Source organism: Meleagris gallopavo, chromosome 16, assembly GCF_905368555.1.
Source record: "Meleagris gallopavo chromosome 16, MGAL_WU_HG_1.1, whole genome shotgun sequence".
Lineage (NCBI taxonomy): Eukaryota > Metazoa > Chordata > Aves > Galliformes > Phasianidae > Meleagris > Meleagris gallopavo.
In genome coordinates, this window is record NC_139419.1 from 7,305,608 (window position 1) to 7,319,453 (window position 13,846).

Below are 13,846 nucleotides of genomic sequence, written 5' to 3' on the forward strand. Positions count from 1 at the left end.
AAGAAATATAACTGCCTAGCTGTCCATGTTTTTTCACTTTGTATTTTACAAATAAACCCTTAGAATAATCTAGATTTTTAATGGTTAATTTCTAAGCAATATGAAATAAGCTTCAGTTTAAAAATTATATTCTTGTATGACAATATCAAAGTAATTGATAGACATTTCGAGCCAAATCTGTGTAACACACTCTGTCTTTAGCAGAATCACAGTATTGATAAGTAAGTGTCTTATCTATAAAACTCCAAACCATCTGTCTGATGAAAGCGATCACTTTCAGTGTGAAATAAAAACTTTATCTGTGCAATTAAGAAGGGATAAATAGATGGGCTCCCTGTTTTTATTTGAAGATGAATGTTTTAATTTGGACTTTGAATCTTGGATTCACAGATCTTTCTGTATTAAGGAGCTTTGTTTGGTAGAGATGTAAGGGCTGTCAATCAAAGAGGTACCATCATACTTGTGGAGGAAATCTTACACTGCATAATGTAGTATAGGTTTTAAAAGCCTCTCAGGCTCCATTTGCAAATGAAAAGATGTAATTCATAGCCATCCTAGATGGCTGCTGTGTTGCTTTCTGAATCAGGTAGTTTATGAAGCAGACTTTCCTGATGTAGAGCGTATGTGTTTGTACTGGCTTCTCTGTCTAATAGTTTCTGGACTTGGTGTGGTTTAACCTAATACTCGTGGCATAAACTACTCAGTAGTTACATGCAGTATGACTTCTGCTGAATTGCAGGTGATCCTAATTTTTGTAGTCTTGTGCTCTCTGAAGCCACAAGGCTAAGACAGTTGGTCCCTTTATTAAACAAAAATTACAGGAGCTCAGTCTAGTCAGGTAATTAGGTATTGCTCCAGGTATTTAGTCTCTTGATTATTTTTTTCTGTCCTGAAAGTGATTGATTTTGGTTTGTTCCTTAATGTTTATGTAATACTAGTGGCAAGAAGACAGCTGCTCCTAGTTGGTTTCCGAGTTCTTTATATTCAGATATTAGACTTTTTTGTCTGTCTCTCCTCGTTATTTATTAGTTCTTGTATCGTATTTTGACTTGTAGTGATGTTTTAGTGGAGACAAAAGCAATATCTTAACTGTTTTCTGAGTTACCAAAAGCTATGGATTGCTTTAAGTGATGTACCTTTTTGCTGAACGTGTTGTTTCTTCCCCCCAACTCCTCTCTTCCCCCCTCCCCCCCAGTCTTTATTTTTGAATGGCTGTTCTTTCTCTTTAAACTTTTGGGCTTTGAGAATCAATGCATGTGTGAACTGGAATAGATCCTTGTTTCAGGATGACTATTATAAATTATTAAGGGATTTAACTAGCTTCTGCTTAGGATATGCCCTGTACTTGTTCCCCTGAACAATATTTTGTATTTCACATGGCAATATATTGCCAAGTCAAGTATCTTTTAAGTGTCTGCATTTAGTAGACCTCCGATATGATTTATGATAAACATTCATAGGAAGGTTGTGCCTATGAGTCTTAGTCTCATCAGCGTTGTTTATAATCAAAACAAATGTAGCACTTGAGGTGATGAGCTCATTTTATTGTGTAATACTTTCTGGTAGCAAGATCTGTTTCAAAAAAAAAAAAAGCCTTATGGGTAAGTAGATGAAAAAGCTTTTGTGATCCACGAAGGTGTTTGGGACCAGGTTGGATGGGACTTCAGGCAGCCTTATCCTAGTGTGTTCCAACCTTACTATGGTAGGGGAAGCTGAATCTTTGAAGTCTCTTTCAACCCAAGCTGTTCTGTGATTACTGCTGCCATGCGAATTAGTGCAGCTACAGATTGAGTACAGTCAGCAGTTACTTTAATGTATCAAAAAAGTTATAGGTTAAGATCTTATTCATGCTCTTTCTCTGTAAGAGGAGCAAGATTTATTTACTTTTGCAAGTGGAGTTTCAATGATAGCAAAGATAGTGCCTGTTTTTGGTATTTGGCATCATGTCACTTAGGACAGGAGTGTCAAGTACTGGTAGCTCTGGAAGGCCCAGTCTGTATGAGTATTTTTTTCTGCTGTTAGTGTTGATGCAACTGTATCAGCAAAGTAGTGCTGCAGAACTTGCAGTGGGGAAAAAGCTAGAAGAGATCATGCTTGTACCTGCTTTAGAGCAGTTGGCTATTTGATGCTTACTTTGTACTTGGATGTATTATAAGTTGCAGTGCAAATGCTGTTGTCAAAATGCTGAGTTGCATAAGGAATTCCAAAATGTTGAAGTCTTTTTAGTTGGCTGGGAGCATAGTGTGTAGCTGGGTTTTCATAGGGAGAGAATGGGGGAGGAGTGAAAGTACGAAAGTGAAAACATAGTGATAGCTGATGGGCTTCCTGCATTGATTCAAGTTTTCTTCTCTAATAGTTCTATTGTGTACAGCTGGAGTGGAAAAAACAGTAAATGCACTAGTTTCAAGTGAATAAAATGAACTGTGTTACTAGTCAGTTAGTGAAGATTTAACAGTCTGAAACTCCAAGATTAATCTTGACTTTCCTTTGAGAAAGTCAAATAGCTAACTGATGCTATACTCTGGCTGGAAATAACCTTCTGTTCCTAAAACATCCATTATTCCTGTCTGTCTTCTTCACTCAGGACTTTTCTATACATGACATTCATTGTAACTTGTTTTCAGATATCTTGTAAGTAAATAAACTGTATCCTATTTTTTCCTGTTTTCTCCATGTTCTTCGGTGCTTTTTGTTGTTTATGGGTTTTTCGTCCTCCTTCAGAATGATGTTGGCAGCTGTAGAGTACTCAGATCTCCCAGTGCTGCTTGTTTACCTCTGTACTGTTTGTTGCTTTAACATAGCCTGAGCTGACCAGAGTCAGTTCATTTAAATCCAAGTATTAGCATCTGTTATATACATGTGTTTTTTTACTGTATTTCAATTAAAGAGCCATTTACTGTGTCTGCATCACGTCAGTTGTTGAGCAGTCATGTTTGTGCTCAGCAGGCGCTGCAGTTTTTATAGAGAAGAATGCAATTTAGTTTTAATTCCAGCTGCTGTGAATCTTTATGCAGGGTGTCCTTAGAGTAGAAGGAAATGTGATTCGATTGGGCTGTAAGAAAGTTAGAGGAAGTAACTTGTGACCATTGATTCTTGGATAATATGGGGAAAGTGCAGCTAAAATATCAATATAGAAAGCATTAAAAAAATAATGTACTACAACACCTGTACTTTAATGTGTATGTGTTGTCAATATATTTCCTTTTCTTCAAATATGAGAATGCTGTGTAATTAATTCTGAGGAAGGTCATACATTGTTCTCTGATGGAGTTAGTGAACTTTTCACAAAGATAAAGCTTCTCCCATCGTCTCCAAGTCTACATGCAAATTTAACATCCTTGTGTCCTCACAAAAGCTTTATGGAATGTACTGTTAAGTCATAAAGCTCAAACAAGTTCTAAGAAACTGCTGCCTGATCCTGATCTGCCCTACCATTTTAGTTACAGTCCTCAGAAATATCCCAAAGAAGGAGTAGAGACTGTGGTTCAAGTAGGTTGTGTGCATTTTGGAAAGAAAATGCTTCTTGGAAGATAGTGTTTATGGTAGTTGTTCAATAATAGTTACCTTTCAAATGACAGTAGTTTATATTTAGATAAGTTATTGAGCATGAGCAAAACAGAATTGTAGTTCTGTATGTTTGACTTTGTTACCTTGGTCTGAATTTAGATGCCTAATATGTTGATGTACATATGGAATGCCACTAAATGAATAAATTAAATGTATTTCTGCACAGAACAGTAAATAATAGGTAATTTTGGAGCAGGTGCGTTAAGCCTAAAGCAATGATTGGATGCAAGTCCAGTTCCCTTCTCAAGTGGGTTCTATTAGAACTGACTCGAATTGAAATTTGAGATGTTTTCTTGTTTTGGCAAGATGAGAGAGGTCACAGATTAGGTCAGATTTGTATAATACACCTGTTCTGAGGTTAGGAGATCTGCATCAAGTCATTGTTTCGTTCTGCTGGCGGTATGTTTGAATGCTGAGAGTGAGAATCCATGTTGAGCTACAGCGTTAATATTCTTAAATATTCCCTCTGTATTGTATTTCAGTATTTTTTGCCAGAGAAACTTGAGCAGAACTATCATTATCTGTGTTTCTGGCCAATTCATATAAAACAGTTGAAGCAAATGTGTGACAGACAAATGAAGGTGTATTAGCAATGGGAAGGGAAACCAGCTTGACTAGTTTGCTTGGTCTTACTGCAAAAAGCTGATGAAAGTGTACCAAATAATGATTTCCTTTGTACGTTACAAGGATTGGTATTTGGAATGTCTGTTTTCATATTTGCTGTTTTCAGGGCTGCATCTGTTTGTATGTCTTAGAACTGGGGAGTCTGTATGAGATAAAATACTGTAATCTCCTTTGTTTTAAAGGCTCAGAACAGAGGTTGTTGGGTTTTTTAAGAGAAAAGTATTTCTGATTATTAGAATCCTCCATCTTATCTGCCTTTTGCATGCATCTTATTAGCGTTTTCCCTCTCCTTCCTGACCCTCCCCTCACTTAATGAAAGATAATACTTATAGGAAAAGTGAGATTCCAATTAAAAATCTGTAGTACATGTAAAATGCATCCTTTGCCTACTAAAGTTTTCATGGTTTACTTTTTCATTTATGATTCATTGTAGCATTCATCTATAAATTAATGTTGCTGGTGAATATAAGTGTTAATTAACCCTTAACTTTTATAAGTTTCAGGGAAACTCTCACTTCTTAAGATGAATTGGTGGCTCCATCACTAATCATGAAATAAACTTTAAAAATTATGTTATTCTTAGGGAAATGTACCCGAAAATTTGACACTTTGCTGTTGTGGAGTTATTTTTTGAGTCTCAAATATCTGCCTTCTTGAATTAAAACTTTGAGACTTATGGCTAAGTGTATGTTTGTAATGTAACCTAAGCAGTGTCTCTTTTGGAAATGGCAGCTTTAATTTTGTTAAATGTATAAATGCTTACATTCATCTTCATGATAGTCCTTTCAAACAGGAAGGAATGCACACAGAGTGCAGATGTGTGAGATAATTATTTGAAGGTGGGGTTAATAGTTTCATTTCTCTTTTCAGTATGATGCTGTTCCAATCCAGTCTAGTGTGGTGTTATGTTCCTGTCCATCCCCATCAATGGTGAGGAACCAAGCAGATTCCAGCACTCCATCTGTCATTTCCACCTGTGGCAGCAGACAGGGATCTAACATGGAGGGCACCGCAGCTGAATCAAGATCTAGTTCAAACTCCTTGCCACAACATACAGGACAGCAGCCTCCGCAGCCTCGAAAGAAACGACCTGATGACTTTAAATTTGGGAAAATTCTGGGTGAAGGATCTTTTTCAACGGTAACTTCACTTTTTATAACACGGGTTTTGTGTTAGTCTGCCAGGTATCTTAGATAAACTTCAAAATTCCGTGTCCAGGTGATTATTAAGATGTAAGTCTAGAGATAGCTTGAAGAGTAAATGAGCAGGATATAGGAGCGCTGGTTTTTGTTGTTGTTGTTTCTGAGTCTTTTTTAAATTGATCAGAAGTTGTGTATTCTGATGACTTGATACTTTGATTTTTGGGAGGCATTGCTTTCTAATGTAAGATTTAGACAGCTTAATGTGTTACGTTAAAGTTTTATGACATCAAGAATTTGAAATTGGGCTAAGAGCCTATAATGGGGAGAACTTCTACCCAATATCCTGTTTGTGATGAGAGCCAATGCCAGATGCTTAGGAAAGAATGTAAGAGCAATATTTCTTGGGTATTTTTACTCAGCCTTTAGTGTCACGGCCCTCAAGGACTTCAAGAGCCGTAATTATTATCCTTGTATTCAGCAGGCTTAAATAGATTGACTTTAACCTACTTTTGGCATCCATGGCATTGCACAAGAATGAATTGCTTAAGTAATTATCTTAAAGAACTCAAAGCAATTAATACTTCATTTGATGCTTTTGTAGTTGCCCCATTTAAAGCCAGTGAGTAATATTTCTTTATCTTTTTCATATCAGCCATTTGTATATATCTTTTGTTTTGGGTCTTTTTGGGGGGCTAGCAGTAGTCTAAATACAGACTGGCAGATAAAAAGCAATTCTTATTGCATGCCTTCATTGAATGGTTACATTATATTCATTATACATTTTCTCTCCTATGGCAACAGGTTGTGTTGGCTCGAGAATTGACAAGTTCTAGAGAATATGCCAGTAAGTATCAACTCCTTAAGGGTAACTTTTTAGAATACTTTATGAATGCTGTCTGATAACAAAGTATCAATTCAAAAAAATATAATTAGCATTTTAATGATAAATCTAGCTAACAATTATCCCCCCAACCAAACTACGAATTACTTAATGAACTTAATTGGGTTGTATCTCCTGTGTTTTCATTCTGTGTTTTTTTTTTTTTTTCATTAAGTTAAAATTCTAGAAAAACGTCATATCATAAAAGAAAACAAGGTGCCATACGTGACACGAGAGAGAGATGTGATGTCCCGTCTGGATCATCCTTTCTTTGTGAAACTCTACTTCACCTTTCAGGATGATGAAAAGCTGTGTATCCTTTGGATTCTAAAACTTTTACAGAATTTGTTATGAAAATCCTTGGTTTTGTTTCCTTTGAAACATTGTTCAACAGGAATTATGAGATAAACTTCAGGTATTTAAAATACCTTAATGGTTGCAATACAACTTGCTTCCGTCATGCTTTTGATATAAATTAAGCAAGTAGAATGATGTCGGGGTTCTCCCTGTAGGCAATTCTATACAGTTATTTAATTATTCGGGTGACTAGCTGGAAAAATTACTGAGTTAACCTCCTGTGTGGTCTTTGGTGTGTTAAGAAACTGGAACCTTTATCCTAGATTTTTAATATGTACAGTCACAGATTGGTTTGGGTTGCTACTATAAATCTTCAAATTAACCACTTTCACTTTCCTGTTACATATTTTCAATATTTTCTTTTATTTTGAATAAAGAGTGTGTGTGGGGGTGGTTTTACCATGTTTTAATGCTAGACCTTAACTTCTTAACATTCAGATTTTGGGCTTAGCTATGCTAAAAACGGTGAGCTGCTGAAGTATATACGCAAAATTGGCTCATTTGATGAGACTTGTACCAGGTTTTATACTGCTGAAATTGTATCAGCCCTGGAATATTTGCATGGGAAAGGAATTATTCACAGGTAATACACAAAGATTAATGCACAAGAAACATTCATGATGTCTAACTGAATGGAGACTGTGGAAGGCTAGTAAGAATATAATAGCATTTTGCTAGTCTTAGTGCTGCTGTTAATATAATGAATAGAGTTAAACAAAGCAAATGGTAGGAGGAGAGTAAATCTGTTATTACATCAATTTTTCTAGTTTGAAAAAGAGAACTTTATGGCCTAGAAATAATGTTCCCAAAAGCTTGCATGCCTTGAACTCTAGGAAGACACTACTTTTTTGGTTAATTTAGTTTTTTTTTTTCCTGTGGCTCTGTGTACCAAAACCAATTAAAATTCTGCTGTGTGTAGATTAGTGGGTAACACATCTGCAGGAAAAGTAAATATTAGTGTCTGCTTTCACTGAGTGAACAATTTCCACAAAGTTTATCAAGAAGTAGATAAACAGTGAAATCTAGGAAAGTGTTTAATAGTGTTTGCAGTTCTGATGTAATTATATTGTCTTGATAAGCATGTTTTGCTGTGAATTTATTTAGCAAATAAGAGCTGTTTGGTACAATACTCAAGGAAGTGTGAGAATTTGAGTCACAGAATTTGTTTTGGAAAACAGAGCTTTATTGTCTGTAGGTACCCATGTGGTTGTTTGTAGAACAGTAGATGATGGTTGGCAAAAAACTGGCTGATCATAATTCTAATAGCATTAGTACTTTCTTATTTTTATTTAAAAAGCATTTTCCTAAAGCTTTTCAGTGGAAAAAGTTGGGAATAGAATCTGTAGGGGCTGGATGTGCTGCAGTTTGGCTAAATGAAGTTTTGTACTTCTTGCCTATCTGTGAGTAAGCAGGCCTAGATGATCTCACTGCCACATCAATTTGTCAGATATGACCTAACTTATGGCTTGGGAATTCATTTTGTTGAAGTGAAGTACACAATAGCTTAGTTCTGTGCTCAACTATTAATTACCAAGTATTGTAGGAAAAATCTTAACGAATGGACTTTGCAAAATCTGTTAGCAGTACTCTGCGTGTTGTCAGCTGTAAGTCAAGGAATAGTCAACAGTGTTTACAGAATATCTGCATCATTTGTGATGACGTGCATGCAAGACTCCAGACTATTTTGCAATGTTAATTTCTGTGCTGTTTTCAGTATGAAAATTTGTGTTTTCCAGGGACCTAAAGCCAGAGAACATCTTACTAAATGAAGATATGCACATTCAAATAACAGACTTTGGAACAGCAAAAGTATTATCTGCAGATAGCAGACAAGGTATGTTATATTTACTTTGTCACATGTCACAAAATATAGAGCACTTCACTTGGAAGAGTCCTGCAAAAATCAAGTCCAGCTTCTACCTACATAAATGCAGCAAGCGTTCCTTTCTAAATGTAGGTATTGTATTTATCAAAGTATAACTTTGAAGTATAACTTTAAAGTATAATCTTTAACTCTTATCTAGGAAACAAATCACTGAAATACACTGAAACAAATAATTTGACTCAGCTGAAACAGTAAGCTGTTACTTCCTGCATGTGTGCTGAAGCCCTGGTGGCCATCAAAGTTACTCAAACTTGATTGTGGAATTCCTGTGTCACTGGTTGCTAATATTAAGCTAAGAATCAATGATACTGTAAACTATTCCTAATAAAAAGCCTTAGGCAGAACTGTTTCTCATTCATCAAATTGGATAAATGTGATTTTGTACTCAGATTTAGTAAGCTTGTGTTGGCAGAATTTGTACCATTAATAAATGTCTAGCTTCTTGTACCAAGAAGATATCACTGAGATAAAGTAAATTGCCTCCTCTGTCCAGATTTTGTGCTTGGGTAGAGAGAGGAAATTTCTTTGTTTTTTTTTTTTTTTTCTTGAAGCATTGCATAGTTTTCACTAGTTTGAATTTTTTATGGATGGAGTGGGAGGGATTTGGTTTTTCCACAAGTATGCTTCTGCTTAACTCTTTCAATTTTCTTCATAGCACGGGCAAATTCATTTGTAGGGACAGCACAGTATGTTTCTCCAGAACTGCTGACAGAAAAATCTGCTTGTAAAAGGTGAGGACCATACTGTACTTTAGAATTTTGCTTACTCTGTCAGTGTGCCATCCAGTGGGAGATGGATGGGAAGTGTAGCTTAGTATTTCAAAGAAGGAAGATGGTTGAATAAGAGTTTGAAATATATATATATATTTTTTTTAGCAAGTATTACTTCTCATCTGAGTGCTGGCTTCTTCATTTTATCTTATCTTTGAGTCCTATAGGCTTTGGTGTTGTCAGGAGAAGGGAATGAGAAATGAGAAGTTGAATTTATTTTCTCCATCAATATCTTTATTAAGCAAAGTCATTCTTTTAGTTCTTTTCTCATGTAAGATGGCTCTAGCATGGTGATTCCTGTAAAAGATACAGACTGTCATGTTTTGTCAGCTGAGGGAAAGGCTATATAGATGTCTTGAATATGTATTTGGATTAACTTCCAGTATTTTGTGAAGCTGTATTTGATGTTTTCAGTGGTTTAAATCTGTGCCTGGACTCTCATTAAACTTTTTTTAGTTTGCTCCTGATGGTAAACTACCAGTTGATGTACATAGAACCATTTTTTATTACAGTGATGGAAGAGTGATCGCTCAGAGTAATTACTGATAAAACATAGGGAAAACATATTTCTTATGGGAAAAACTATAGTAATTTCTGCTAGTGTTTCTTGAAATTATACAAATACTGTTAGCTTTTCTGCTGCCTATTAGAAAACTTCAAGAAAAGTTTTGACTGGTTTGGACAGTAGAAAGACTTGATCACACTACCATCTCTTTGAGAAGCTCTTTAATAGTTCATCATGACAGAAAGCTCCTAATTTGAGTAGTTCTGAGTCTTTGTTAGTATTCTTCTAGTCTTCCATGAGGATTTAAAAGTTTTATCAATTCTCTATATAGTTTACCTTGAGGTAAAATAAGTTTCAAAATATGCTTCCAGGACACCACCCTGAAACTTAAAAGACTTTTCTTCTCCCATGTGCCATATTGTCTGCATTTTTGTTTGTCTGAAAGAAAGCTTCTGGTTAAAAACATATTTTGGTGGTGTTTTTTTTTTTCCCCCCCATGAAATACTTAGAGGAAAGAATTTCTAATCTGCAGGAGCATGTATTGCATTAAGTTGGATGTGTCTTTGAATTGCAATAGAGGTTAAGTCGTCCTCTTTGTTTTATATACCTGTTAATTATGTCACTTGAAGATGCAGCTATCTTGTGCCTGTGCTTGTAGTCAGTTGTTATGAATGGTTATTCCTGTCAAGAAATTAAGTGAAAGTAGTGTGGAAATCTTGCTAAACAAGCTTGTCTGACATGTTCATACTATATTTTTAAGTAGCAGTAGCTTAAGGATTTTTAATTATGGTTTACAGACTTGCAGAAAAAACATGCTGTATGTTTGTTTTTCCTTTTTTTTCAAAGCTCTGACCTCTGGGCTCTGGGTTGTATAATATATCAGCTTGTAGCTGGATTGCCTCCATTCAGAGCTGGGTAAGAGACCTAAACTACTTCCTTATATGTAAATCATAAATATATTGACTTGATGTTGGCATTAACTTTATCACCAATTCTGAAGTGCCAATTTCCATGGTGCACTTCTAGTGTTGATATCATATCTGCTTTAACTTGTGTAATGTAGATTATTTCCTTTTTGAGATCATGAAGATGGTAAATTGATTAGTTCCTTAGAGATTCTTTAATTTATCCTAGGATTTTGAATGTAGTTTATACTATAAGTTAACTATGCCTCTTTGAGGAGGCTATCCTGCACCCCCCCCATATTGAGCCATATGACATTTCTCTGTTGTTTTTTCAAGTATCTCATGCTTACAGAAGCATAGATACTTGTAGTAGTGATTCTAAGGTACTTAAGGAGAGGGATTGGTAGGAATTTCTAACACTTCGCTCACATTTAATATTTGTCCAGATCATGCACTGTTAAGGTAAAGTAAATGGAGAACCAATAACTAGCTAAATATTTTCCTCTTTTGCAGAAATGAGTATCTGATATTCCAGAAGATAATAAAATTGGAATATGACTTTCCAGAAAAATTTTTTCCCAAAGCAAAAGACCTTGTAGAAAAGCTATTGGTAAGTATTTATTGCTATTAAATGATTTGATTACATTAGAATCATTCAGCTTAGGATGTAGTTCTGTTTTCCTAATGGTTCTATGTACTCTGTTGCAAACTGTCCAGTAAGAACAACTGAGCATTATTAGTTGTGTGTGAGAATGTTTTGAAAATTGGCGTCCATTACTAAGCAGCACTTAGATTTTTGTGTCTGAATTACAAAATATGGACAAGGGAATGTCTCTCTGTCAAGTGGAAACAAATGGTTCTAAAAACTATGCATAACACAACTTAAGATTCAAACACTTGTTTGTATAGTACCCAAGTTAATTGGTGAGTTGCATAATGTATCATTTAATTGAAAACAGCATTCTGTACATGGTAGAAATACATATTCCTAAAAATGTGCATCAATTTACCCTGCATTTTAGAGCAGCTAATGAATGTCTTGTATTAAAATCAACCAAAGATTTATTCTGTACGTGAATATTTGACAGAGGAAGAAAAAATGGTTGTCTCATCGGTGAGATACTACAGTGACACTGCATTGAATATGCAGAGAACATTTTGTGTGATGGAAGGCTCTTGAAATTATATTGTGTAGAGTTTTAGGGAGAAAATACTATGTTGTTTGTAACTGATGGTGAGGGCAACTACTGTGTGTTCCAGTGTCCAGGCTAGTTTTTTGAGCAACCCTATGCCTCACTGGTAAGTTCCAGGATGCATCAACATCCTGAGAACTGTGCTGGTTTTGGATGCTTGAGAGGTTAGGGTTTGGCACCAGCTACAGCTTCTCAAGCTATTCTGCGTCACCGGAATATGATGTTATATATTTAGATGTGCTATATATTAGATTGTGATGTCCTATACTTAAATGAACCATGCTCCATCAGACATCCTCAGTGTGTTTGGTTTTATTCCATCTCTATGAAGAAACAGAGCTAAAAAAAAATCCACCGTTCCGTGGGCCCAAATACGTGCTCATTTCGCTATGTGAGCTGATCTAATGCAAAACTGTGCTAACAAGATGTACTGACAAAACATCTTACTATAAACAGTCTCTTTATATTCTATATGTATGTATGCCTAGGGCAGTAAGACCAACTAATTTTAAGTTTTCATATGTTGCTATGCGAATATGAATGATGTTTGCCTCTTTCTTGTCATTATTTTATGCCTGCTAACTTCACTGTAATTTATTCAGGTTCTAGATGCTACCAAAAGATTAGGCTGTGAAGAAATGGGAGGATATGGACCTCTTAAGGCTCACCCTTTCTTTGAATCCATTGTGTGGGAGAACTTACATCTTCAAACACCCCCGAAACTTACAGCATACTTACCTGCCATGTCAGAGGATGATGAAGACTGTTATGGAAATGTATGTTCATCTATATCTATGTATATATTCAAGTCTGATGCTATCTAGGCTTTCATTAATGCAAACAGTTGCTGGCCAGAATTTGAAATAGTCAACATTTTTCATTTTTTCCTATGAAGTGAGTGTTTGGAGGGGGGGTAAGAGTCTTTGCTTATTTTTGACCAACTATACTCTATTGGTGTAGAGGTGTTGTGGATTTTGGGGGGTTTTTTTGGGGGGAGGAGAAGATGTGCCTATTAGTCTGTACAGAGTAGGCTGCCTTTTTTTTCCGAAAACCAAAATGTGCTCAATTTAAAAGCAGCTCTAATTATTCAGTACACAACTCTTAATTTTCTTTTCCCCACTTTTTTCTTTCTTTAGTATGACAATCTCCTCAGTCAGTTTGGTTGTATGCAAGTTTCTGGTTCCGCTTCTTCACATTCACTGTCTGTCCCAGAGACAAGTACCCCACAGACATCAGGAGGCAACATTGAACAGTATATTCATGATCTCGACAACAATTCCTTTGAGTTGGACTTACAGTTTTCTGAAGATGAGAAGAGATTGCTTCTGGCAAAACAAGCTGGTGGAAATCCTTGGTAAGAAGTGTGAATGTAGCTCATTCGTTGCACTGCAGTGAGCAATCAAGAAAAATTATCATAATACAAATCAGTGTTCATCATCCTTAAGCAAAGTATTAGTCACTAGGCTTTTTCTTAATTTCTATTTTTGAAGTAGTAGCTTAGTTTCTCGAGTTGTGAGTTTAGAATAGATAGAAATAACACTATACCAATTCAAAGAAGTCCTTCCTCTACAGAGTCCTACAGCTAGAAGAAATTTCTACTTTCTTACTACTTGCATAAAATTTCGTAATGATACTATCTTGTTGAGCTAACCAAAATGTGTCTAGACCATGTGCTAATTGCATTTCTCTTCTCTCTTGATAAGATTTTCCCATTTGTGACTTTTTTTCATGCCAGATTTAGGAAAAAAGCTTTTTGGTGTGAAATGAGGAAGAGGCCAACATTCATCTAGTGAAATTGTTTGGGACTCTTTGGAGGGAAAGCACTTGTGAGAGGGAAATGGAAAATTGCTTAGTAATAATAGTAGCAACAATAATTAAAGCTGTTTCTCTGGAAAAACTACTTCTGGAGTAAGTGGTTTTTTGTTGTTTTTCTTTTTAAGGCATCAGTTTGTAGAAAATAACTTAATCTTAAAAATGGGCCCCGTGGACAAAAGAAAGGTAAGAGCTTTTCTTAATCC

The 13,846-nt window shown here is 35.6% G+C and overlaps 1 protein-coding gene across 2 annotated transcripts in view; it reads left to right on the forward strand.

Moving 5' to 3' along the window:
* PDPK1 (3-phosphoinositide dependent protein kinase 1) overlaps positions 1-13,846 on the forward strand; it is a 28,912-nt gene that overhangs the window by 8,797 nt on the left and 6,269 nt on the right. For both annotated transcript variants that reach the window (XM_085237321.1, XM_085237322.1), the window contains 11 exons: positions 5,062-5,331; positions 6,135-6,177; positions 6,389-6,526; positions 7,009-7,153; positions 8,307-8,404; positions 9,111-9,186; positions 10,577-10,645; positions 11,149-11,245; positions 12,431-12,604; positions 12,965-13,182; positions 13,769-13,826. In XM_085237321.1, the coding sequence (XP_085093447.1) occupies positions 5,062-5,331; positions 6,135-6,177; positions 6,389-6,526; positions 7,009-7,153; positions 8,307-8,404; positions 9,111-9,186; positions 10,577-10,645; positions 11,149-11,245; positions 12,431-12,604; positions 12,965-13,182; positions 13,769-13,826 (1,386 nt within the window). The remainder of the gene's footprint in view (positions 1-5,061; positions 5,332-6,134; positions 6,178-6,388; positions 6,527-7,008; positions 7,154-8,306; positions 8,405-9,110; positions 9,187-10,576; positions 10,646-11,148; positions 11,246-12,430; positions 12,605-12,964; positions 13,183-13,768; positions 13,827-13,846) is intronic.